At 37.3% G+C, this 25,679-nt stretch overlaps 2 protein-coding genes across 4 annotated transcripts in view; one reads left to right on the forward strand and one right to left on the reverse strand.

Moving 5' to 3' along the window:
• Positions 1-25,679, forward strand: part of KIF3A (kinesin family member 3A) — a 79,636-nt gene that overhangs the window by 23,031 nt on the left and 30,926 nt on the right. For all 3 annotated transcript variants that reach the window (XM_032627973.1, XM_032627974.1, XM_032627975.1), the window contains exons 3-8: positions 7,488-7,632; positions 7,761-7,845; positions 19,196-19,301; positions 23,484-23,623; positions 24,228-24,425; positions 24,730-24,904. In XM_032627973.1, the coding sequence (XP_032483864.1) occupies positions 7,488-7,632; positions 7,761-7,845; positions 19,196-19,301; positions 23,484-23,623; positions 24,228-24,425; positions 24,730-24,904 (849 nt within the window). The remainder of the gene's footprint in view (positions 1-7,487; positions 7,633-7,760; positions 7,846-19,195; positions 19,302-23,483; positions 23,624-24,227; positions 24,426-24,729; positions 24,905-25,679) is intronic.
• LOC116751721 (14-3-3 protein beta/alpha-like) lies at positions 3,450-4,265 on the reverse strand. Its single transcript, XM_032627976.1, has one exon. It carries the CDS (start codon positions 4,255-4,257, stop codon positions 3,517-3,519), a length of 741 nt encoding a protein of 246 aa, XP_032483867.1. The 5' UTR covers positions 4,258-4,265; the 3' UTR covers positions 3,450-3,516.

Raw genomic sequence — 25,679 nt, forward strand, 5'->3', positions numbered from 1 at the left:
GTACCAATTTACATTACCACCAACAGTGTAGGAGGGTTCCCTTTTCTGCACACCCTCTCCAGCATCTACTGTTTGTAGACTTTCTGATGATAGCCATTCTGACCGGTGTGGGGTGATACTTCATTGTAGTTTTGATATGCAGTTCTCTAAAAATTAGCAATATTGAGCACCATTTCATGTGCTTTTTGGCCATCTGTATGTCTTTGGAGAACTGTCTATTTAGGTCTTCAGCCCATTTTTTGGTTGGGTTGTTTGTTTCTTTGATATAGAACTGCATGAGCTGTTTGTATATTTTGGACAGTAATCCCTTGTTGGTTGCTTCATTTGCAAATATTTTCTCCCATTCTGTAAGTTGTCTTTTCATTTTGTTTATGGTTTCCTTTGCTGTGCAAAAGTTTTTAAGTTTCATTAGGTCCCATTTGTTTATTTTTGTTTTTATTTTCATTGGGAGGTGGATCCAAAAAAATCTTGCTGCAATGTATTTCAGAGTGTTCTGCCTATGTTTTCCTCTAAGAGTTTTATAGTACTCAGCTTTACATTTAGGTCTTTAATCCATTTTGAGTTTATTTTTGTGTATGATGTTGAAGAATGTTCTAATTTCATTGTTTTACATGTAGCTGTCCAGTTTTCCCAGCACCACTTTTTGAAGAGACTGTCTTTTCTCCATTGTATAGTCTTGCCTCCTTTGTCATAGATTAATTGACCATACGTGCATGGGTTTATCTCTGGCCTTTCTATCCTGTTCCATTGATCTGTATTTCTGTTTCTGTGCCAGTACCATACTGTTTTGATGACTGTAGCTTTGTAGTATAGTCTGAAGTCAAGGAGCCCAATTCCTCCAGCTCATTTATTTTTCTCAGGATTGCTTTGTCTATTCGGGATCTTTTGTGTTTCTATACAAATTAAAAAAATATTTTGTTCTAGTTCTGTGAAAAATGCCATTGGTAATTTGATAGGGATTGCAATGAATCTGTAGATTGCTTTGGGTAGTGTAGTCATTTTGACAATATTGATTCTTCCAATTCAAGAACATGGTATATCTCTCCATCTATTTCTGTCATCTTTGATTTCTTTCATCAGTATCTATAGTTTTCTGAGTACAGGTCTGTTGGCTCCTTAGGTAGGTTTATTCCTAGGTATTTTATTCTTTTTGATGTGATCGTAAATGGGATTGTTTCCTTAATTTCTCTTTCTGATCTTTCATTGTGAGTGTATAGAAATGCAAGATTTCCATGTATTAATTTTGTATCCTGCAACTTTACCGAATTCATTGATGAGCTCTAGTAGTTTTCTGGTAGCATCTTTAGGATTTTGTATGTATAGTATCATGTCATCTGCAAACAGTGACAGTTTTAATTCTTCTTTTCCAATTTGGATTCCTTTTATTTATTTTTCTTCTCTGATTGCCGTGGCTAAGACTTCCAAAACTATGTTCAATAATAGTGGGGAGAGTGGACATCCTTGTCTTGTTCCTGATTTTAGAGGAAATTCTTTTAGCTTTTCACTGTCGAGAATGATGTTAGCTGTGGGTTTGTTATACATAGCCTTTATTATGTTGAGGTAAGTTCTCTCTGTGCCGACTTCTGGAGAGTTTTTATCATAAATGGGTTTTGAATTTTGTCAAAAGCTTTCTCTGCATCTGTTGAGATGATCATATGTTTTTTTTTAACTGATAAAATTTTTTTTTTCACTTTTGAGTTTTTACACTTTTCCTGTTTATTCGTGTAAGGTGGAAACTAGAACTGTTTAAAAGACACAGATCGAGTACATCAATAACTAGGGTTTTTTCTTTTTTGCTATACTATTTTCACACCTACAGGTGTGCTTGCTAGGCAATATAACCATCACAGAAGCAAACGTGAGGCAGAATACTGGTGAGGAAAAAGCGAGAGAGAGCTACCAGATATACAGACAGGCTCCTTCTACATTCACTACTGTGTTTTCAAGTGCCAAGTATTAACTGCACATTCTTGTTCAGCTAGAAAGAAGATGGATTTTTTCTTTTTTTCCCTTTTGGTTTGTTTGAAATCAGTGCATGAATGTTTCTCATTTCAGCAGATGGACAAACAGATGGACACTATGGCTATGGGAAATGTTCAGGGGAGGGAGGGGGATACTGTGAGACTGCTAGGCCGGGCTATTCCCAACTCTCCCCATCACAGTGTTCATGCAACTTCCCTGCATTATAGGGTCTTGTTGAAACGTGTCTGTGAGCTTGATGGGATGGATACACTTGGGAGAGCTGGTGACAGGTGCTAACAAGCATTATCAGGTCTGGCTGCAATATAAGGAGAAACCATGGATATTTAAAAATACGTTTTTGAGTCAGATCTTGGTGTGACTGAAGAGCAACCACCGTTCTGAGAACTGGAAGAAGACAGAGCTGAGATGCAGGAAGCTCTTTTCAACTCTCTGTAGCAAGGCTGGCCAACATCCCTCACCCCCTCCAGGCCCCCTGTCCCTGCTCATCTAGTACTAAACTGTGAACAAAAGGCAAAGAAAATGCACAAGGAAGAAGAAGGACAAATTTAGAGAGAGAAGAGAAAACCAAAATCAATAGTCAAAAAGCACAGTGGGAAAGAATGTTTAGATTTCAAAATTTTAAAGCCCCGAGCTAGGAAGAACCCAAAGACTGAGTACTTACTCCTCAAGTGAAAGGCAGTCTCTGCAGAACATTATTTTTGGAGGTGTTATCCAGGAAACAGATAAGGCCATTAGTAAGATACATGGCTTTTTTTTTTCCTTCTTGAGCTCGTGGTTACAGGGAAAACAGATTCCACTACGGAAGCGCAAGCTGCCAGTCAGTAACATGCTGCTGTAGGAAAGGGGTTGGAGTCATGTGTGGTTTATGAGCACTGGACCTTTGCATGGTGTCATAACCCAGTTATCTGCCACCAAGAATGTTAATTTCTGGCTTCGACTTTCCTCAGAGGAAGACACTGTGGCCATCCGCAGTCATGAACTTTTGAGTGGCAACAGCCCCAATGGGTCAAGTGTCTACAAGCCCTGAACAGAACAGGCAGAATCACTGTGAATTACCATGAAACTCGAATGCCAAGCTAGAGGTTTTTCACTCCAAGTCCCAGTGTCACAATATAATCTCTATAACTTTCTGTACAAATTTACAATGGAACTGTATTTCAATGACTGTTTTGAATTGAATTAAACTTTCCGAAAAGTTACACATAATTCAGGTCTATTTTGTTTTCTACCAGTAAGAGTGCTGCTAAATTACAAAACTCCATAATCACAGTATTGTTTTTCAAAAAAATTAAACACAAAGTATTCCTGTCAATGTTAATCAAAATCAGAACTTCAGAATGCCGTGGCATTTATGTGACCAATCTGACTTTTAGATACAAATACCAGCTGCTTATCCCATGGACCATTTTTGCTAGACTGAGGCTGTGAAAAACTGAAAGTTGACGTACAATTCTTTTTTTTTTTTAATTGCACAAAGGGATATACGTGGAGGGTACAGAGTGACACTGAAGAGATCACAGGGCATGACAGACATTAGTTCTCTCCCTCCCCAGCATCTCCTTCGTCTCCCTGGTTTTCCGACGTCCACAGAGTGAGATTGTCCCTAAGCAACTGCATGATCAGGATGCTGTCTTTGTAAGACTCTTCATTCAGTGTGTCCAATTCAGCAATTGCTTCATCAAATGCCGTTTTTGCCAGGCTGCAAGCCTTTTCAGGAGAGTTTAGAATTTCATAGTAAAAGATGGAGAACTTAAGTGCCAGGCCCAGTTGAATTGGGTGTGTAGGCTGCATTTCTTTCTTACTAATTTCAAATGCTTCCTGGTAAGCCTGCTGGGAGTTTGACACAGTGGTTTGTTTATTGTCTCTAGATGCCACCTCAGAAAGATATCTAAAATAATCGCCTTTCATTTTCAAGTAGAACACCTTACTTTCTGGTTGTGTAGCATTGGGAATAAGGTATTTGTCCAACAGCTCCAGAACATTGTTGCAGATGTCCTGCAGCTCTGCCTTGATCTTCTCACGGTATTCTTTGCCCATCTGCTGCTGCTTCTCGTTCCTCTCTGTTTTCTGTTTGATGTTGGAGATGACACGCCAGGAAGAACGGTGGGCACCGACCGTGTTCTTGTAAACCACAGACAGCAGTTTTCTCTCCTCATTGGAGAGCTTGTGCCCCTGCTCCATGACTGCCTTCACGGCCGCAGCCATGTCATCGTGGCGCTCCGCCTGCTTGGCGAGTTTGCCTTTCTGTACCAGCTCACTTTTATCCATGGTCATTCCCGTGGGAGGACTGCAGGGGACAAAGACACTTATTAGCGGAGCTCTGGGCATGGTGACCGCTTCCTTCCCAAGCCCACTCCTCCAGCGGTGGCTGCAGTGGTGACCTCGGCTCCGGAATCAGCGGCTGATCATATGGTGTTTATTCTTCAGTTTATTAATGTGTGTATCACACTGATTGATTTGTGGATGTTGAAGAATCCTTGCATCCTGGGGATAAATCCCACTTGATCGTGGCGTATGATCCTTTTAATGTATTGTTGGATTCAGTTTGCTAGTATTTTGTTGAGGATTTTTGCATCTATGTTCATCAGTGATATTGGCCTATTTCTTTTTTTTGTGGTATCTTTGTTTGGTTTTGGTGTCAGGGTGATGGTGGCCTCATAGAATGAGTTTGGGAGTGTTCCTTCCTCTGCGATTTTTGGGAAGAGTTTCAGGAGGATAGGTGTTAACTTTTCTCTAAATGTTTGGTAGAATTCACCTGTGAAGCCACCTGGTCCTGGGCTTTTGTTTGTTAGCAGTTTTAAAATCAGTTTTGATTTCAGTACTTGTGATTGGTCTGTTCATATTTTCTGTTTCTTCCTGGTTCAGTCTTGGAAGGTTATATGTTTATCCATTTCTTCTAGATTGACCATTTATTGACATATAGTTGCTTATAGTAGTCTCTTATAATCCTTTGTATTTCTGTGGTGTCTGTTGTAACTTCTCTTTTTTCATTTCTAATTTTATTGATTTGAGCCCTCTCCCTTTTTTTCATGTTGAGTCTGGCTACAGGTTTATCAATTAAATTTATCTTTTCAGAGGAACCAGCTTTTAGTTTGATTGATCTTTTCTATTGTTTTGTTTCTCTCTGTTTCATTTATTTCTGCTTTGATCTTTATGATTTTTTCCTTCTACTAACTTTGGGTTTTGTTTGTTCTTCTTTCTCTAGTTACTTAATATCCTTTTTAAATTAGTAATATTCATATATTTAATGCATTCATAGAAATTGCATTAGGTATTAATTTTGAGCTCAAATTTCTTTTTGGTCATTACATACTGGTAAAAAACATGGGCTATGGAGCCAACTGGAGTGTGTTCAGATCTTGTTTCTACCACTTACTATGTCATTGAGCAAGTAACTCAACCTTTCTAAGCCTTTGTTTCCTCAACTAAACTGTGGGAATATAAACATTGCCTAGCTCTTAGGATTGGGGTGAAAATTAAATAGGAATGCATGTAAAGTACATGACATAGCACATAGCAAATGATCAGTAAATGGTAGCTGTGGTGTCTTTTCTAAAATGCAGTAAATGAGTTCATGATATTTTCAGCTCCTTGGAATGCAGTAAGTTATATTCTTAATGCAAGAGTTTGAAATATTTAGTGAGTTAGAAAAAATTAAGACTTTTAAATTATTCCCATGTATAAAAATGGTTTCTGTTATTAATTTATTTTCATAGAAAGTCCAGAAATGACAAGTTGTTGTTAACTGAATAGAGTGGTAGTAGTTGAGAAACGTTTTTCATTTATGCTGTCACTTTCTAGGCTATCTTCTCATACTATACTGTCTCCTGAGAAATCTCATCCACCTTCATGGCTGCAGTGGCAAATGAATCTCATCCATCCTCCTGCTTGCTTGACACATCCATTTGGGTGTATCGTAGACTTAAAGCTCAGTACCCCCAAACTAAATTCATGATGTTATTTCTTCTAGTGTTGTTCACCATCTCAGTACATGGCATAGCCATACATCCCTTTGGTCAAGCCAGAAATTGAAAGTCACCCTCAATTCTTCCTTTTCCCTGGTCCCCTTATGACTAGTTATTTTCCAGGTCCTCTTGATTCTAACTATTAAATATCTCTGACATCCTACTGTTAAATATCTCTGAAATCCTTCTACCTTTCTCATCCCCTTTTATCTATTGTCAGCACCATCTCTCATCTGGCTAACTACTTCAGCCCTCTAACTTATTTCTTCACGTCTCCTCTTGCTTTCTTCCAATTCTTCGTATACAGTATAGCCAAAGTGACTATGATGTCACTCCTCTGATTGAAAAATCATTCTATGGCTTCACTTTGTTTTTAGCATAAGCTCTAAAAGCCTTAAGATGTTCTTCATCGTCCTGTGTGATTAGGCCCCTGTTAATTTCTTTAGCTGTATCTGCATCCACTGTCCTTTTCCATCTCTGTTTCTTCCATTCTGGTCTCATTACATTTCTTCAAAATCTCCATTCTCTTTTTTGCCTCTGGCTGTCCGCTCTGTTCCTGTCTAACTATTGCTCATATATCAGATCGTATCTTAAACCTTACCTCTTCTGGAAAGCCTTCCCTGACCTCTTCCCCTTTCCTCCTTCATCAGTTCTCCTGCCCAGATTATGTCCCTTAACTCTCATCTAGAGCTCCGTGTTTCTCATTTCCCAACACTCATCCTGCTTATAATTATTTGGCTAGTATGTCCTCCCCAAGATGACATATCATAAGATTAAAGATTGTGTTTGTCTTGTTTGTCACTGTGTCCCCGGTGCCTAGCACAATGCCAGACACAGATGTGTAGTATTTGTTGAGTGAATGAATTTGGGTATTTAGAAAATTTTAAGTTGTATCTGTAATTACTTGTAATAATTGTATTGTCACCTTTTTTTGTTAATTCCCCCTATTCCTTACAACTGTTACTTAAAACATTTTATTTCAAAATAATGTACTTATTTTAGGAATAAGAAGAAAAAACTACCAGTTGCCAGGCGTCATGCTGGTCACTTGAAGTAAATTGTTTCATTTCGTTCTTACTATCAATGTAGAGTATTCATTCTTATCCCCATTTTGCCATTGAGGAGATAATCTCTGGGTATAGACTTTCTAAGGTCAAGTCTCTGAAAAATGGCAGATGTGTGGATTCACGTTGAGGTCTTTCTATTCTAGAACCTGTGTTCTCTTGCTGTAATTATACTACCTTCTCCAATTTAACGTCCACATTAAGTAATTAATATACACATTTTAAGAAATTTCTTATGATTAGCTAAAGTGTCAGATTTTGTATTTATTTCATTGGCTCTAGTTCTTTAACAGTGCTATGCTCATGTGGCATACAGTACCTCTTGTAATTGCTGATAATAAAGGTGAAATTTGTACTAGAATAAACTTTAAATCCAGGCTAGAAATTGCATCACGGTGTCAAAGGAATTAATTTTAAGAGCTATTGGTCTGTAGCATGACTCTGTGAAGTGATTGATTCTCTTCATCATTTTCAGGGACTATTTTTGCATATGGACAAACTGGAACAGGTAAAACTTTTACCATGGAAGGTGTTCGAGCTGTTCCTGAACTTAGAGGAATCATTCCAAATTCATTTGCTCACATATTTGGTCATATTGCAAAAGCAGAGGGTGATACAAGGTAAAAGAGAATTCTTAATATTTTCTAATATTGAGAAGTACAAGCATAAGAAAGATGTATAAATTTTATAAACACATTTAAAAAACTGTTCTAATATTTCACTTTTTTTTAATGATGTTTTATTACAGATTTTTGGTTCGAGTGTCTTATTTGGAAATATATAATGAAGAAGTTCGTGACCTTTTGGGCAAGGATCAGACACAGAGGTTAGAGGTATGGATAATTGAAATTGGAGCATTTTCCAAAGCATTAGAATGTGTACTAAATTAAGCTCTTTTTTGAACAAAAGGTACTTTAAAGGTACTTTGCCACATGAAAATGGAAATGGAAATGGAAATCATAAAAGTATCTACTTTATAGGATTATTGCCAACATTAACAAATTAATACAAAGTTTTAAAATCATTGATTGACACGTAATAAAGTATTCAATACATTTTAGGTTTTTTTTTCTTTTTAAGTTTACTATATAAGCTGAGCTTTTGGAGCAGTATATTACAGGCTTAGGTATTATTTGTGTTTGTTGGACCTTAATGAAGACTTAATCTATAATGATAATGTGTAGACAGCAAATATAGAGATAAGTTTCATTTCTGCTAGTTGTCATCTTTGGTTTTGATGGATACTTTAATTCTGTGCTTTTTACCTTTTAAAAGTTTATTATTTTATTGCATAGATTATTAGAATAAAAATCATTTGGACAGATTTTCCATTTTTGTAACAGTAATTATAGATCAGATTTATTCTCAGGAACAGTCTTGTCAATGGTTTTCAACCACATTAGACCCAATGACCCTTTTTTATAACATATATCTTGTAATGCCCCTTTGACTATCCTGAAATAAATTTCATAGATGATGAAATCTATCTACACACATAATTTAAAAATTATCAATATACTGCCCTATTATAATATAAAAGAGAATAAAATTAATTAAAAAATAAAGTGCTTGTATTTCAATATATAAATGCTTAGATGTGATCATACTCAATGACATAATGAAGTAGTCAGAAGCATATATAATCATTATGATTGTAGCAGCTACAAATGCAGACTATTATAAGTATGTTGTATTGGTGATCTAAACATCTTGACTGGTGTTACTGTCAATGACATGGTCTTTTAAAATAGTAACTAGCTCTTGGTAGAGTTCTGAGGAAAATAAAGTAGTTCTTTCCTCAGTTTTCCTGCATTCCTATATTATTATTATTACCATGGGAAAGCACTTAGTCTTCATATGTACAATAGAGTTAGGGTTTAGATTCAGGCAATTATAAATTGTTTTTTCACCCATGTTAATATCTGGTAGGACATTCAGAGTTGCATGGGACAATTCATTGACTGTGACCCATTTCATTTCAAGGTGTTTAGTATCCCAGGCCCCTGCCTATGAATACTAATAGCGTCCTCAAGTGAACCAGAAATTCCCCCACAAACTTCTAAAACATTCTGGGCAGGGGAGTAACTGCTGCCATTGAGATTCATTGTTTAGGCATTATAAACTGTTTGTTATACAAATTAAATCCCTGTGTTTTTGATAAAAATTCTTTGCTAGCATTACCATCCAATTTTTTTTTAACTTTCATAAACAAATAACAATAATAGACAGTAATACATACCACTCACTCACATTCACGTGCCTCATTTCTAGGTGAACTTGCTGGCGCTGACCCAGACTCATGACTGAATTTAAGCTATTAGTTTTTAGGAGTGTCTAGACCACATTTAAGTTACCAGGACTCTCTAACAAAGGTAACGACCAGGGCCCTCTAATGAGAGTCGATATCAGGGGTATCTCTGAGAATGATTAATCCTTTAATTTCCTTCTTTCCTCCTGGTGGGATCTCCTCCCAAACCAGGGCCAGGATCCCCTAATGAGGGTCAAAACCAGAGAGAAAACAGGATTCAAACTCGTGTACACCCGAGATAAAAGTCAAACTAATTCCAGAAGGCTCACTTTGATACAATATCATAAAAGCCTATGCATAAGGAATTTTATCCCATTTTCTTTCCCTTTTAAAAAACAGTTCTAGTTGAATGTAGGTGTTATAGTCTAAAGACCACTGAGGGGCCATTGTTCATCAGAGCCTAAGGAATGTTGGGGCCATGTGGTGTTACAGTAAAATATCATTCTCTTTCTTTTCATGGGAGCATAGCTGCAGTTCTTCCAGTTTTGCAAAATCCACCCTAGGGGACTACAAGGTAGAACAGAGCTCTCATTACCCATTATTCTTTCACACTGCTGCTATTACCAGAAACAGACAGACTGGCAGATCAGTATCCAGAGTCTTCTCAGGGTCACAGTTTCCTAGAATGAGAATGGAAAGTTTCCTACCTGCCATTCCAGACAGGGGTGCAGATGAGCCTTGGTCTAACAGGGAGTTTCTCAATTACTGCTCAGGCAGTGCTGGATGGCCAAGGGACTCCTTGATCCAGAAGGGAAAGTCCAATTAAAGTGGTACTCTGCTCAAAACAAGATGACCATGTCATACACCTTCCCCCACAAAAAAGTAAAATTCCAATCAAGGCAACCCAGTAGGGAAGAATGCCCTGGTGTTGTCACACACATGGTTACACTGCTTACCAGAGACGTCTTACACCAGGACCAGAGCCTTGTTTCCTTTACCAGGGAATCGAAAACACCATGGGCCAGTGCTGCCTGGTTAGTGGCAAGCACTTGGGGCTGTCCCTGAGACAAAAGTACTCAGGCACCTGCTGGACAAAATCTGAGGGCCAGTGTCAGCCCAGGGCTGATGTGCCATGAGTGAGATGCCACTCAAGATGGCTGTCCCTTCATGGTCACCAAAATTGTTACTGAACCAAACTTGGGTCTGCTTGCCTGCCACACAGCAAGGCAAATTTACTGACACTGGGTTGTGTTGAAGGAAGGTACACTGTTTTATTGCAGGGCACCAAGCAAGCCCATGCTCAGAAGGCTCTAACTCCCTAATGGCTTTTTTTCAGGGATGGGTTTTTAAAGGCAACATTTGCGGTGAGTGTTGCAGGGTGCATGACTTCTGATTGGTTGGTGGTGAGGTAACAGGGTGATATTTTGGGAATCTTAATCATCAACCTCCTGGTTTAGTCCAGTCTGAGGTCTAGTGCTTGTGGTCAGCCTGTAGTCATCATCCTCAACCTGGCTGGGGGTCTTGGTTTCTACAGAACAACTCCAAGATACACATCAGATTGTTTTATATATTCCTTGAGGAGGAACTAGGACTCTGTTTTATACCTGAACTATTGTTTCAGCTATAAAAAGCAGTTTTTTGACTGCTTTTCTTTTGTTTCTGCATTCCTTCACTTCCTTAGTAACTGCTTGACTCTGCTCTTTGGAATTCAGGAAAAGCCTGGGAGACTAAATCCTTTTTCTACAAACAAGAAATGGGGGATGTGGAGGGGCTTTTTTTTACCTGGGAGGATCCCGCAAGGTCCTGCCTTTTTTTATTTTATTTTATTTTTATTGGAGTATAGTCGATTTACAATGTTGTGTTACTTTCAGGTGTACAGCAAAGTGATTCAGTTATACATATAAGTCTATTCTTTTTCAAATCCTTTTCCCATTTAGCTTATTACAGAGTATTGAGTAGAGTTCCCTGTGCTATACAGCGGGTCCTGGTTGGTTATCTATTTTAAATATATTAATGTGTATATGTCAATCCCAAACTCCCAATTTAGCCTTCCCCCCAACCTTTACCCTTTGGTAACCATAAATTTGATTTCTAAGTCTGTGAGACTGTTTGTATTTTGTAAATAAGTTCATTTGTATCATATTTTATAGATTCTGCCTAGAAGTGATATATGATATTTGTCTTTCTCTGACTGACTTCACTTAGTATGATAATCTCTAGGTTCATCCGTGTTGCTGCTAATGGCATTATTTCATTCTTTTTAATGGCTGAATAATATTCCATTGTATAAATGTACCACATCTTTTTTTATTAATTAATTTATTTATTTTTGGCTGTGTTGGGTCTTCGTTTCTGTGCGAGGGCTTTCTCTAGTTGCGGCAAGCGGGGGCCACTCTTCATCACGGTGCACGGGCCTCACTATCGCGGCCTCTGTTGTTGCTGAGCACAGGCTCCAGATGCACAGGCTCAGTAGTTGTGGCTCACGGGCCTAGTTGCTCCGCGGCATGTGGGATCTTCCCAGACCAGGGCTCGAACCCGTGTCCCCTGCATTGGCAGGCAGATTCTCAACCACTGCGCCACCAGGAAAGCCCCAACCATATCTTCTTTATCCATTCTTCTGTCGATGGACATTTAGGTTGCTTCCATGTCCTGGCTATTGTAAATAGTGCTCCAGTGAACACTGGGGTGCATATATCTTTTCAAATTATGGTTTTCTCTGGATATATACCCAGGAGTGGGATTGCTGGATCATACGGTAGTTATGTTTTAGTTTTTTTTTTTTTTTTTTAATTTTTTTTGCGGTACGCGGGCCTCTCACTGCTGTGGCCTCTCCCGCTGCGGAGCACAGGCTCCGGACGCACAGGCCCAGCGGCCATGGCCCACGGGCCCAGACGCTCCGCGGCACGTGGGATCCTCCCGGACCGGGGCACAAACCCGCGTCCCCCGCACCGGCAGGCGGACTCCCAACCACTGCGCCACCAGGGAAGCCCTATGTTTTAGTTTTTTAAGGAAGCTTCATACTGTTCTCCATAGTGGTTGTACCAATTTACATTCCCACCAACAGTGTAGGAGAGTTCCCTTTTCTCCACACCCTCTCCAGCATTAATTGGTTGTAGAATTTTTGATGATGGCCATTCTGACTGGTGTGAGGTGATACTGCGTAGTTTTGATTTGCATTTCTCTAATAATTAGTGTTTTGTTTATCTAATAATTGGTGTTTTTTAGCCATCTGTATATCTTCTTTGGAGAAATGTCTATTTAGATCTTCTACCCATTTTTTGATTGGGTTGTTTGTTTTTTTATATAGACGTGCATGAACTGTTTGTATATTTTAGAGAGTAATCCCTTGCTGGTTGCTTTGTTTGCAAATATTTTCTCCCATTTTGTAAGTTGTCTTTTCATTTTGTTTATGGTTTCCTTTGCTGTGCAAAAGATTTTAAGTTTAATTTGGTCCCATTTGTTTATTTTTCTTCTCATTACTCTAGGAGGTAGATTGAAAAAGATCTTGCTGCAATTTATGTCAAAGAGTGTTCTGCTTATGTTTTCCTCTAAGAGTTTTATTGTATTTGGCCTTACATTTAGGCTTTCAATCCACTTGAGTTTATTTTTGTGTATGGTGTTAGGGAGTGTTCTAATTTCATTCATTTACATGTAGCTGTCCAGTTTTCCCAGCACCATTTATTGAAGAGACTGTCTTTTCTCCATTGTATATTCTTGCTTCCTTTGTCATAGATTAGGTGACTATAGGTGCATGGGTTTGATCTCTTTATATTTTCTATTTCTTCCTGGTTCAGTCTTGGAAGGTTGTACCTTTCTAAGAATTTGTGCATTTCTTCCAGGTTGTCCAGTTTATTGGCGTATAGTTGCTTGTAGTAGTCTTTTATGATCCTCTGTATTTCTTTGTATTTCTTTGGTGTCCATTGTAACTTCTCCTTTTTCATTTCAATTTTATTGATTTGAGCCCTCTCCTTTTTTTTCTTGATGAGTCTGGCTAAAGGTTTATCAATTTTGTTTATCTTTTCAAAGAACCAGCTTTTAATTTGATTGATCTTTTCTATTGTTTTCTTCATCTCTATTTCATTTATTTCTGCTCTGATCTTTATGATTTCTTTCCTTCTATTTGGTTTTGTTTGTTCTTTCTCTAATTGCTTTAGGTGTAAGGTTAGGTTTATTTGAGATTTTTCTTGTTTCCTGAGGTAAGATTGTATTGCTATAAACTTCCCTCTGAGAACTGCTTTCACTGCGTCCCATAGGTTTTGGATAGTTGTGCTTTCATTTTCATTTGTCTCTAGGTATTTTTTAATTTTCTCTTTGATTTCTTCAGTTATCCATTGGTTGTTTAGTAGCATATTGTTTAGCCTCCACGTGTTTGTGTTTTTTACAGTTTTTTTTTCCTTATAATTGATTTCTAATCTCAGAGCATTGTGGTTGGAAACGATGCTTGATATGACTTTTAAAAATAAATTTATTTATTTATTTTTGGCTGTGTTGGTCTTTGTTGCTGTGCGTGGCCTTTCTCTAGTTGTGGCGAGCGAGGACTACTCTTCGTTGTGGTCAGCGGGCTTCTCACTGCGGTGGCTTCTCTTGTTGCGGAGCACAGGTTCTAGGCACATGGGCTTCAGTAGTTGCAGCACATGGGCACAGTAGTTGTGGCTCTTGGGCTCTAGAGCGCAGGATCAGTTGTGGCACATGCACTTATTTGCTCTGTGGCATGTGGGATCTTTGTGGACCAGGGCTCGAACCCATGTCCCCTGCATTGGCAGGTGGATTCTTTTTTTTTTTTTTTTTTGGGCAGGTGGATTCTTAACCACCACACCACCAGGGAAGTCCTGATATGATTTTAATTTTCTTAAATTTACCAAGTCTTGCTTTGTGGCCCAGCATGTGGTGAATCCTGGAGGATGTTCCATGTGCACTTGAGAAGAATGGGTATTCTGCTTTTGAATGGAATGCTCTATAAATATCAATTAAGTCCATCTGTTCTAATGTGTCATTTAAGGCCTGTTTTTCCTTATTGATTTTCTGTCTGGATGATCTGTCTGTTGTTGAAAGTGGGGTGTTCAAGTCCCTCACAATTACTGTCACTTTCTCCTTTTATGGGTCTTAACATTTGCCTTATATATTGAGGTGCTCCTATGTTGGGTGCATATATTTAGAATTGTTATCTTCTTCTTGGATTGATCCCTTGATCATTATGTAGTGTCCTTCTTTGTCTCTTGTAACAGTCTTTATTTTAAAATCTATTTTGTCTGAAATGAGTATTGCTGTTCCAGCTTTCTTTTGATTTCCATTTGCATGGAAGACGTTTTTCCATCCCCTCACTTTCAGTCTGTATGTGTCCCTAGATCTCAAGTGGGTCCCTTGTAGACAGCATATATACAGGTCTTGTTTTTGTATCCATTCAGCAGTCTGTGTCTTTTGGTTGGAGCATTTAATCCATTTACATTTAAGGTAATTATTGATATGTATGTTCTTATTGCCATTTTGTTAATTGTTTTGGATATGTTTTTGTAGGTCTTATTTCTCCCCTTCCTCTTTTGTTCTCTTCCTTTGTGATTTGATGACTAACTTTAGAGTTGTGTTTGAATTTCTTTTTCTTTTTTGTGTGTGTATCTATTGCAGATTTTTGATTTGCCATTACCATGAAGTTTTGATATAGTATTCTATATATAAACAAGATAGATTTAAGTTGCTGGTCTTTTAATTTCAAATGCATTTCCAGTATCCTGCATTTGTACTCTCCTCTTGATTGCTGGTTTTGATATTGTATTTGTGTGTGGATGATTTCCTACCTTTAACATATATTTGCCTTTACTGGTGAGCTTTTCTATTCATAATTTTATTGTGTGTATTTACGTCCTTTTTTTTTCTGCCTAGAGAAGTTCCTTTAGCATTTGTTGCAAAGCTGGTTTGGTGGTGCTGAATTCTCTTAGGTTTTGCTTGTCTGGCAAGCTTTAGATTTCTCCATCAAATCTAAATGAGAGGCTTGCTGGATAGAGTATTCTTGGTTGTAGGTTCTTCCCTTTCATCACTTTATTTTTGTTTGTTTGTTTGTTTTAACATCTTTATTGGAGTATAATTGCTTTACAATGGTGTGTTAGTTTCTGCTTTGTATCAGCTATACATATACATATATCCCCATATCCCCTCCCTCTTGTGTCTCCCTTCCACCCTCTCTATCCCACCCCTCTAGGTGGTCACAAAGCACTGATTTCACTTTAAATATATCATGCCACTCCCTTCTGGCCTGCAGAGTCTCTGCTGAAAAATCAGCTGATAGCCTTATGCGGATTCCCTTTTAAGTTATTTGTTGCTTTTAATATTTTTCTCTTTGTCTTTAATTTTTGTCAATTTGATTACTACATGTTTCGGTATGTTTCTCCTTGTGTTTACCTGGCCTGGGACTCTCTGCACTTCCTGGACTTGGGTGACTGTTTCCTTTACCATGTTGGGGAAGTTTTCAGCTATTATCTCTTCAAATATTTTCTTAGGTCCTTTCTCTCACGCTTCTACTTCTGGGATCTCTATAATGTGAACGTCAGTGTGTTTAACGTTGTCCCAGAGGTGTCTGAGACTGTTCTCATTTTTCATTCTTTTTTAAAAATTCTGTTCCACAGCAGTGATTTCCAGCATTCTGTCTTCCAGCTTACGTATCCATTTTTCTGCCTCATTTACTCTGCTATTGATTCCATCTTGCGTATTTTTCATTTCAGTTATTGTGTTGTTCATCTCTGTTTGTTTGTTCTTTAGATCTTCTAGCTCTTTGTTAAACATTTCCTGTATCTTCTCAGTCTGTGCCTCCATTCTTTTTTTGAGATCTTGGATCATCTTTACTGTCATTACTCTGAATTCTTTTTCGTGTAGATTGCCTATCTCTATTTCACTTAGTTGTTCTTCTGGGGTTTTATCTTCTTCCTTCATCTGGGACATAGTCCTCTGCCATCTCATTTTGTTTACCTTTCTGTGATCGTGGTTTCCATTCCGCCAGCTGCAAGCTGTAGTTCTTGTTGCTTCTGCTGTCTGCCCCCTGGTGGATGAGACTGGTCTAAGAGGCTTGTTCAGGCTTCCTGGTGGGGGGAACTGGTTCCTGCCCACTGGTGAGTTGAGCTGGGTATTGTCCCTCTGGTGGGCAGGGCCGTGTCAAGGGGGCTGTTTAGCAGGCAGCTGTGGGCTCAGGAAGACTTTAGGCAGCCTGTCTTCTGATGGGTGGGGCTGTGTTACTGCCCTGTTGGTTGGTTGGCCTGAGGAGTCCCAGCACTGGAGCCTACAGGCTGTTGGGTGGCGCTAGGTCTTGGTGAGAAAATGGCAGCCTCCAGGAGGACTCATGCCAGTGAGTACTCCCTAGAACTACTGCCGCCAGTGTCTTTGTCCCCACAGTGATTCATAGCCAACCCCTGCCTCCCCAGGAGACTCTCCAAGACCAGCAGGTAGGTCTGGCCCAGGCTCCTACGAGGTCACTGCTTTTTCCCCTGGGCACTGGTGTGCACGAGACCTTGTGTGTGCCCTCCAAGAGTAGAGTTCCTCTTTCCCCCAGTCCTGTGGAATTCCTGCAATCAAACCCCACTGGCCTTCAAAGCCAGATGCTGTGGGGGCTTCTCCTCTCGATGCCAGACCCCCAGGATAGGAAGTCTGATGTGGGGCTCAGAACTTTCACCCCTGTGGGAGAACATCTGTGATATAATTATTTTCCAGTTTGTGGGTCACCTACCCAGCAGATATGGGATTTGATTTTATTGCGGTTGAGCCCCTTCTAATGTCTTCTTGTGGCTTCTCCTTTGTCTTTGGATGTAGGATATCTTTTTTGGTAGGTTGTAGTGTTTTTTTTTTCGATGGTTGTTCACCAGTTAGTTTTGATTTTGGTGTTTTCTTGATACAGGGTGAGCTCGTGTCCTTCTATCTGCCATCTTGTCTCAGAGTCCTGCTTTATTTCAGAATCATATTCAGTTTCTTCATATTTCATGTCTAATTAGTTTATCTACAATTAATAATTGAATATAGAATTAATATCTTGTGATTGGGAATGACTGTAGACTTTGCAGACTGATGCCAGTTTGAAGAATGTTTGTTTTCAGTCTGCAATGAGATGAGAATAGTAAATGAAAGTACATGCTTAAAAACTTTTATAGTAATTTGACATTGTCATGGTATCCAAGTGCATGATTTTTGTATTTTTCAGAGATATCACTTTCCACATTAGAAATATACGTATAATTCTTTACCATAGATTTTTCTGAGAAGCATTGACATAAACCAGTAATATTCAAACATTTAAAAAGATTTAAAGCCATTAAACAGTTGAATCAAACCAAACCTTATGTGGAAGCCCAATCTATAAAATACATGAAAGTAAAGCTCTCTTTAGAACTTGTGTCTGGGTCTGAGAACCCCCAAACTCACACAATGGCCCCGTCATTGCCATCATGGACCCTCTAGTGCTTGTCAGAGCACAGTTTGAAACCCGTTGGTTTACAGAGACCAACACATTTCTTTACTACTAGTAAAATAAGGGCTTAATGTATATCTCATGACAGAAAAAAGGTAATTTTTCCTAATGTATAAATATATCATAAAGAAGACTAAAGAGGGCTTCCCTGGTGGCGCAGTGGTTGAGAGTCCGCCTGCCGATGCAGGGGACACGGGTTCATGCCCCGGTCCAGGAAGATCCCACATGCCACAGAGCGGCTGGGCCCATGAGCCATGGCCGCTGAGCCTGCGTATCTGGAGCCTGTGTTCTGCAGTGGGAGAGGCCACAACAGTGAGGGGCTGGCGTACTGCAAAAAAAAAAAAAAAAAAAGAGAGAGAGACTAAAGAAACCCAAAACCTCTAACTAGATTTAAGATCAATACCTAGAATTTAGAGTATTTGCCTTTGTGACTTTTGTTTCTGATATAAACTTTTGTTTATCATCTTTGTCCAGTCTTACTACCTTTGGAATGGCTCGCCCCACTGGCAGCCACAGGCCTCTGCCTCAGTTTCACTTTATTCTGTTGATTTGTTGGATTTGACTTCTAGGGCCTTGAAAAGTGAATTTTGTATTTCTATTTGTATTTTACAGATAGTATTAAAATACTATATGTATTTTAAATAAATATATCCCAAATACAGCCTTCAAGTTGGGTAAAAGTTCTCATAAAGTTACTCATGGAAAGGTAATATTTTTACATGGATACCATAGATCTGATTATTTCATTCAGCTGTGTGAAATACTCCAGTGGCTTCAAATTGCTGTTAAGATAAAGACCAATAATTAGAGGAGTGCAAATCAAAATTACCATGAGGTACCACCTCACACTGGTCAGAATGGCCATCATCAAAAGGTCTACAAATAACAAATTCTGGAGAGGCTGTGGAGAAAAGGGAACACTCTTATACTGTTGGTGGAACTGTAAATTGGTGCAGCCACTGTGGAAAACAGTATGGAGATTGCGGTTCGCGGGCTTCTCATTGCAGTGGCTTCTCTTGTTGCGGAGCATGAGCTCTAAGTGCTCCAGTAGTTGTGGCACACAGGCTCAGTAGTTGTGGCTCGCGGGCTCTAGAGTGCAGGCTCAGTAGTTGTGGCACACAGGGTTAGTTGCTCTGTGGCATGTGGGATCTTCCTGAACCAGGGCACGAACCCGTGTCCCCTGCATTGGCAGGTGGGTTCTTAACCACTTCGCCCCCAGGGAAGTCCCTATATTGTATTCTTATACTTTCCTGTATTTTTTTTTCCTCATGGCATTATCACAATTGAAATAAAATAAAATAAAATAAATGTAATTATTCATTTGTATGTTCTCCCTGTAGATTGTTACCCCCAGTAGTGTAGAAACTGTCTACCTTGTTCATCACTGTATCCTCACTCTCTAGCACAGTGTCCAACATGTAGTAGATATTCAATAAATAACTGTGGAAGAATTATGGATATATGTGTAAAGTCTGTATGATTTTTTTTTTAGGTTAAAGAAAGACCTGATGTGGGAGTTTATATCAAGGATTTATCAGCTTATGTGGTAAATAATGCTGATGATATGGATAGAATTATGACACTGGGCCACAAAAATCGTAAGTATAGTGCTTAATTGTGATGTGCGGAGTAGGCTCTTTTAGAAGCAAACCTGGTATGGCATTTTGCGCCATAAAGATTGGATTTTTAGGTTTCTTGAAAACCCTTCCTCTTTGACTATTTACTATGTGGAAAGCATATATGAATGAAAGATATCATAGATTGCTTTCCATGCTGACCAAAATTTTGTTACTTAGCAATAGCACTATATCTTTGAGACTCTCATATCGCTGTCTCTTGTTAGTAATAATAATATTGGTAACATTTATTGAGTACTTACTGTGTGGCAAGTGCTTGTTCAAATGCTTTATAAGAATGATCTCTTTAATCCTCAAAATGGGCTATGAAGGTATTAAATTCCTATGTTATGATTGAGGAAACTGAGACTTAAAGTAAATTGTCCAGGTCATATACTACTTAATAAGTTGCAGAGTGAGCATTTGAATCTACACCATTAGTGAGCATTAACCAGGCACCTCCCTTTTGTTGACAAGAAAAGCAAACAAAATTAAATAAAGTGGCATTCTTTTTAGTAATTGTTTCAAGTTTTTTCTAAAGAATAAAAAGTTTCAGCAATATTGCTGATGCCCCAGGCCTAGTACTAATGATGTTGCTAACAGCAATTAGAGATTAGAGGTAAAAGAAAAGAACATAGGAAATAACCTTTTTTTTTTTAGATTTTTGTGACTAGACTAAAAATCTAGCAAACTCAAGGAAACAAAGCAAAAATTTAAAAAATTCAGTTGTATTCTTATAAACCAAATAATAGAAAAATACCAAAATTTTAACAGGAAAGTGAGCAAAAGATGTTTATGACTATGTTATTCATAGAAGAACTATACACAGCAGTAAGTATATGAAAGGATGTTTGACTTCACAAGTAATCAGGAAAAATGCATATTAAAACAACAATGGGAGATGTTTTACCCATCAGTTTGGATGAAAGGATATCCAGGTTGGTGAGGCTCTAAGGAAATGGGCAATGGTGATGGGAATATGCAGTCTTTTTGAAGGGCAGGATAACTGTATCTGTTGAAATTTTTAAGGATGCATTCCTTTGACCCACTGTTTCTATTTGTAGATATATATTCTAGAAAAATATTTTTTGGTGTAAACAAAAAAATACCTTATTACAGCATTACTTGTAATAGCAAAAAGTTTGACACAACCTAAATAACTGTCAATAAAACATTGGTTATATAAATTATGGTGCAGAAATATTATGGACTATAATGAAGCTGTAAAAAACAAACCAACAGTGAGTTAAATCTACATGTAGAGACCCAAAAGACTTTCCAGATATATATTAAGGGGAAAAGAAAACTAACTAGCACAGTATGTAATGCATCATCCCATGTGTAAAAAAAGCCAAATTATCAAACTACATATTTGGGTATTTTGTGTGTGTGTTCACCTGTATGTATGTGAAATACAAAATGAAAGGCCATTTAATAGTGGTTACCTTTAGTGAAGGGGAAATAAGATTGGGGGAAAGGAATATAGGGAGCTTTCACTTTATGTTTTTTGTATGTTTGTAGTTTTGAATTTTTTATACCAGGAATATGTTCATGTATTGCTTATTTAACATAAGAAAATTTTAACATAAGATTCCATTCACAATAGTGACCAAAACCTTGCATTAACTACCTAAGAATTAATTTAACTTGGTATATGAGATTTGTCTAAGGAAAAATGAAAAAATTCTAATGAGAGAAATAAAATGAGAGGAAGGTAAAGAGATTTGAACACCTAAGATAGCAGAGAGGAAAATAGTCTTCATTAATAAATAGATTGAGTTCAAGAATTAAAGGTTTAGCTGCAGGGGGGGCCCTCCTGCACTGCTGGTGGGAATGTAAATTGGTGCAGCCACTATGGAGCACAGTATGGAGGTTCCTCAGAAAACTAAAAATAAGAGTTGCCAGATGATCCAGCAATCCCACTCCTGGACCTATATCCAGACAAAACTATATCCAGTCCTGGACATATAGCCCACTCCTGGACATATATCCAGACAAAACTATAATTTGAAAAGATACATGCACCCCTATCTTCATAGCAGCACTATTCACAATAGCTGCTAGTTGTTTCTAAGACATAGAAACAACCTAAATGTCCATCAACAGATGAATGGATAAAGAAGGAATATTACACAATGGAATATTACTCAGACATAAAAAAGAATGAAATAATACCATTTGCGGCAACAAGGAAGGACGTAGAGATTATCATATTAAGTCGGAAGGAAAGACAAATACCATATAATATCACTTATATGTGGAATCTAAAATACAACACAAATGGACACATTTATGAAATGGAAACAGATTCATAGGTACAGAGAACAGACTTATGGTTGCCAAGGAGGAAGAGGGTGGGGAAGAGAAGGATTGGGATAAGTTTTTCTGTACCTCCTTGAAAAACATAAAAATTTAATTTTTTATTCCAAAATAAATATTTTGACAAAAATTACAGCTATGGAAATGTTTTATTTCCATTATGCAGTGTGTTAGGTTGGATCATTTAGTCTACTTGATTGCTGCAAGCTGTTCTCTCCTAGGGATTGTAAAGTTCAGTGTAGGTCACTTTTGACATAACATCTGTTGCATTGCTTTGTTTTCATAACTGGAAATATAGAAAAATCACAATCATAAATAGCATGCTTTACTTATATTGCAAAAACAATGGGTATTAAAATATTTAATATGACTTTTTCAAATTACACTTTCTCTCCCACTCCAAACTGAAAAACACTGCTATAGCTTGTTTTGATAATCACATAGCTATAAAACTGTTCCTATCCTTTTCATAAGGTAGCTCCAGTTTGGAAAATACATCCCATGGATATAATTCTAAAGAGAAAGAAAGGTATCTCCTCAAAGATGCTCATATTAGTGGCCCTTATGAAGAACTAAAATAGGCAACAACCCCAAATATCTCCCAGTAAGATAATAACTCAATTTTAGTAAAAGTTTCAAGTTGGTTTTTACATGGAAATATATGTAGGAGATAATGTTAAGTGGAAAAAAAACAAGGTAAAATAAGACCTACTACTCTGTGGAAATATGTATAGTGTGTTACATCTGATTAGATGATTTGAAGTGGTGTCAGATTTATTAGTTTTTTATATTTTTGGAGAAAAATTGATTTTAAAAATTCATAACTTGATTTAAAAGAAAACAGAAAAGTATAGTATGGAATCACAGATCCTTGCATTTTCCCTCACTGATTTTCCATTTACCTTCTTTCATTGGGCTTTACTTTTCTTTACCAGTGCAATTTACTTTCTAGTTATCTGACTTATAATATGGCCATTTGCTAATAAAGAGTACCCTTTTAATGTTTAAATTGTAAAATCACAGCTCACATGGAGAAGCTCTACATGAATATAGTAGGAAAATAATTTTGGCATTGGGTGAAATTAACATATTGTTTTTAAAATACTTTGGAATTTAAGAAAAAAACCCCAATACATGCCTATTGTGAAAAACAAAACAGATCTTTTTCTTTGTTTGCACAATATATTCATGTAAAATATTTATACACACTCAAATTCTTAGCATATTTTGAATGGATGCTTTTGTTTTACAGAAATGGGATTATACTCTATATTCCTTTCTTTTTTTCATATGTTATGGGTATCTTTCCATGTCATTCAGATCTACCTTATTTTTTTTAAAAAAGACTGCTTAGTAATTCATAGTGTGACTATTCTATAATTGATTAACCACTGTCATATTGGTTGTTTCTGATCTCTCGCTGTTGTAAACAGTTCTTCCCTGAATATCTTTGTATCATCTAATGTATATATGCAAGTATTCCTGTGGTTGATTCCCAGAACATATCAATAATACTTTTTAGAGACAGCTGAAACAGCAGTTAATTTTTTGAATTATTTAACATGTATTTTTTATGTAAATTAGTTAATTTTTTAAGCCAGCAATACTTGAAATTAAATATTTTGTTCTCAAATCCCCTCTTTCATGTGAAAAAAATACAGTTTTTTGTTATCAACATAAATTGTCAGAAATTTCTAATAATGGCTAAATATGCCTAAGTTTTTATGTTTTAGCCATGCTCTCTGGCTTTTGGCTCTGATGAAATTCAGTATTCTGGATATTTAATTATTTTTAAAGGCATTCCCTGTTGTTATAGTTTTAAATAATTTCCTCCCTTTATTCAAGGTTCTGTTGGTGCAACTAATATGAATGAACATAGTTCTCGTTCCCATGCCATCTTTACAATTACTATAGAGTGCAGTGAAAAAGGCGTTGATGGTAACATGCATGTCAGGATGGGGAAGCTCCATCTTGTAGATCTTGCTGTAAGTAACAGGATGCTACTTAAGAATAACTCTTGTGATTTCTTTTTATTTTATAAATAAATAATAATACAAGTGAAAAGGAGTGATTATATAATTTTTAAGTTTTACTTGTGTATGTGTTTAACTTATTATTCTTTTTAAAATATTTATTTATTTGTCTGCGCTGGGTCTTAATTGTGGCACGTGGGATCTTCGATCTTTGTTGTGGCATGCGGGATCTTTAGTTGCGGCATGTGGGATCTAGTTCCCTGACCAGGGATTGAACCCGGGCTCCCTGCATTGGGAGTGCAGAGTCTTAGCCACTGGACCACTAGGGAAGTCCCCTTAACTTACTACTAATTATGGACTATTTCAAACCCATACAACGTAGATAGAATAGTATAATGATTTCCCATGTACCCATCACCCAACTTCAGCAATTATCAGTTCATGGCCAGTCCTATTTCATCTCTACCCTCAGCCACTTCTTCCCGTCCAGTATTATTTTGAAGTGAATTCCAGATATATTAGATTTTTTACCGTTAAAATACTTTTTTTTTTAACTTTGGGAAGAATATTTTGTATTTTTTATTTTAGCTTTACTTCTGTCTCTGTTTATTGTAAGGGTTCAGAAAGACAAGCAAAAACTGGAGCTACTGGGCAGCGCCTGAAAGAAGCTACAAAAATCAATCTTTCACTTTCTACCCTTGGTAATGTTATTTCTGCCTTGGTTGATGGAAAAAGCACTCATGTGCCTTATCGTAACTCTAAATTGACTCGTCTTCTTCAGGATTCCTTAGGAGGAAATTCAAAAACCATGATGGTAAGACTTAATTGGTCGTATAGTTATCATCAGGAAAATTTAAGATTCCTGCTTATGCCAGTAGTTAATATTCATAACATTTTAAAAGCTATTGATTATTTTACTTTTTAAAATTTGGGGTTAGTTTTTCTAGCACACCATGTGTGCGAGTCTATAATTGTATTGTTTGGAAACCTATGTGGTGGTGCCCTCTTTTTCAGGGAGACCAGAATGGAAATATATTCCAAAATTCTTTTTGATATGTTCATAATGGTAGTATTAATTTGTGTCAAGTGTAAAACGTTTTGTATTCCTAATTCAACAGTGTGCAAATATTGGACCAGCAGATTACAATTACGATGAAACCATCAGTACATTGCGGTATGCTAATCGTGCTAAGAATATTAAAAATAAAGCTAGAATTAATGAAGATCCAAAGGATGCTTTGCTTCGTCAGTTTCAGAAAGAAATAGAAGAACTGAAAAAAAAGCTTGAAGAAGGTAACATTTTCTCAAAATATTAATCTTAATGTTGGCTAAAAACGTGTTGTTTAGCCAGTAAGTGTTCTAATAAAAAGCTACCTATTAAAAATTCTCTGAACCTCTAACATTGATATTTAAGGGGATATTTCTGCAAGGTAAATTGATACTTACATACTTTAACATTTCCATATTAAGCTCAAGTAGAACTATATAATATTTGTGTATTGATTTTTTTTAAAAAATTCATTTAATTTAAACCTCCATCTCAGTCCCCATGATCTTTTGTAAAGATTTCATATGTCCACTTATTAAATAATGAATTTTTATTTGTCTCTATATAAGAGCAAGTTCTACCATACATGTATTTAGCGAAAATGACCAGAGTTCTTTGTGATAGGTATCAGTCACTATTATTTGAAGTAGACAAAGCAATCAGAGAGTCATGGGTAAACCTAGTTTACTCTTAAGTAAAAATTCATTGCATGGCCTTGAAAATATGCTTTCATGTTTAAATTTGAACATGAGATTCTATTTTGGAAATTCTTTTCTAACAAGATATAATGTCAGAAGGTTAGAAAATTTGGAGACCTTATTCATTAGGACGAGAAATTTACCAACCATCATTAGGCAGTCAGTGACTCCCTGAATCTTCGTGCTAAGAACTAACTGGCATAGGGCTCCTTTGCATACCAGGTGAATAAAGGGCTTTGAAATTGCCTCTTTTCAGTCTGTGGGGAAACTGGTTAGATCAGATATGAAATCCAGAGATGCCAACATCACAAATATTTGGAGA

The sequence above is a fragment of the Phocoena sinus genome, chromosome 3 (genome assembly GCF_008692025.1).
Source record: "Phocoena sinus isolate mPhoSin1 chromosome 3, mPhoSin1.pri, whole genome shotgun sequence".
Lineage (NCBI taxonomy): Eukaryota > Metazoa > Chordata > Mammalia > Artiodactyla > Phocoenidae > Phocoena > Phocoena sinus.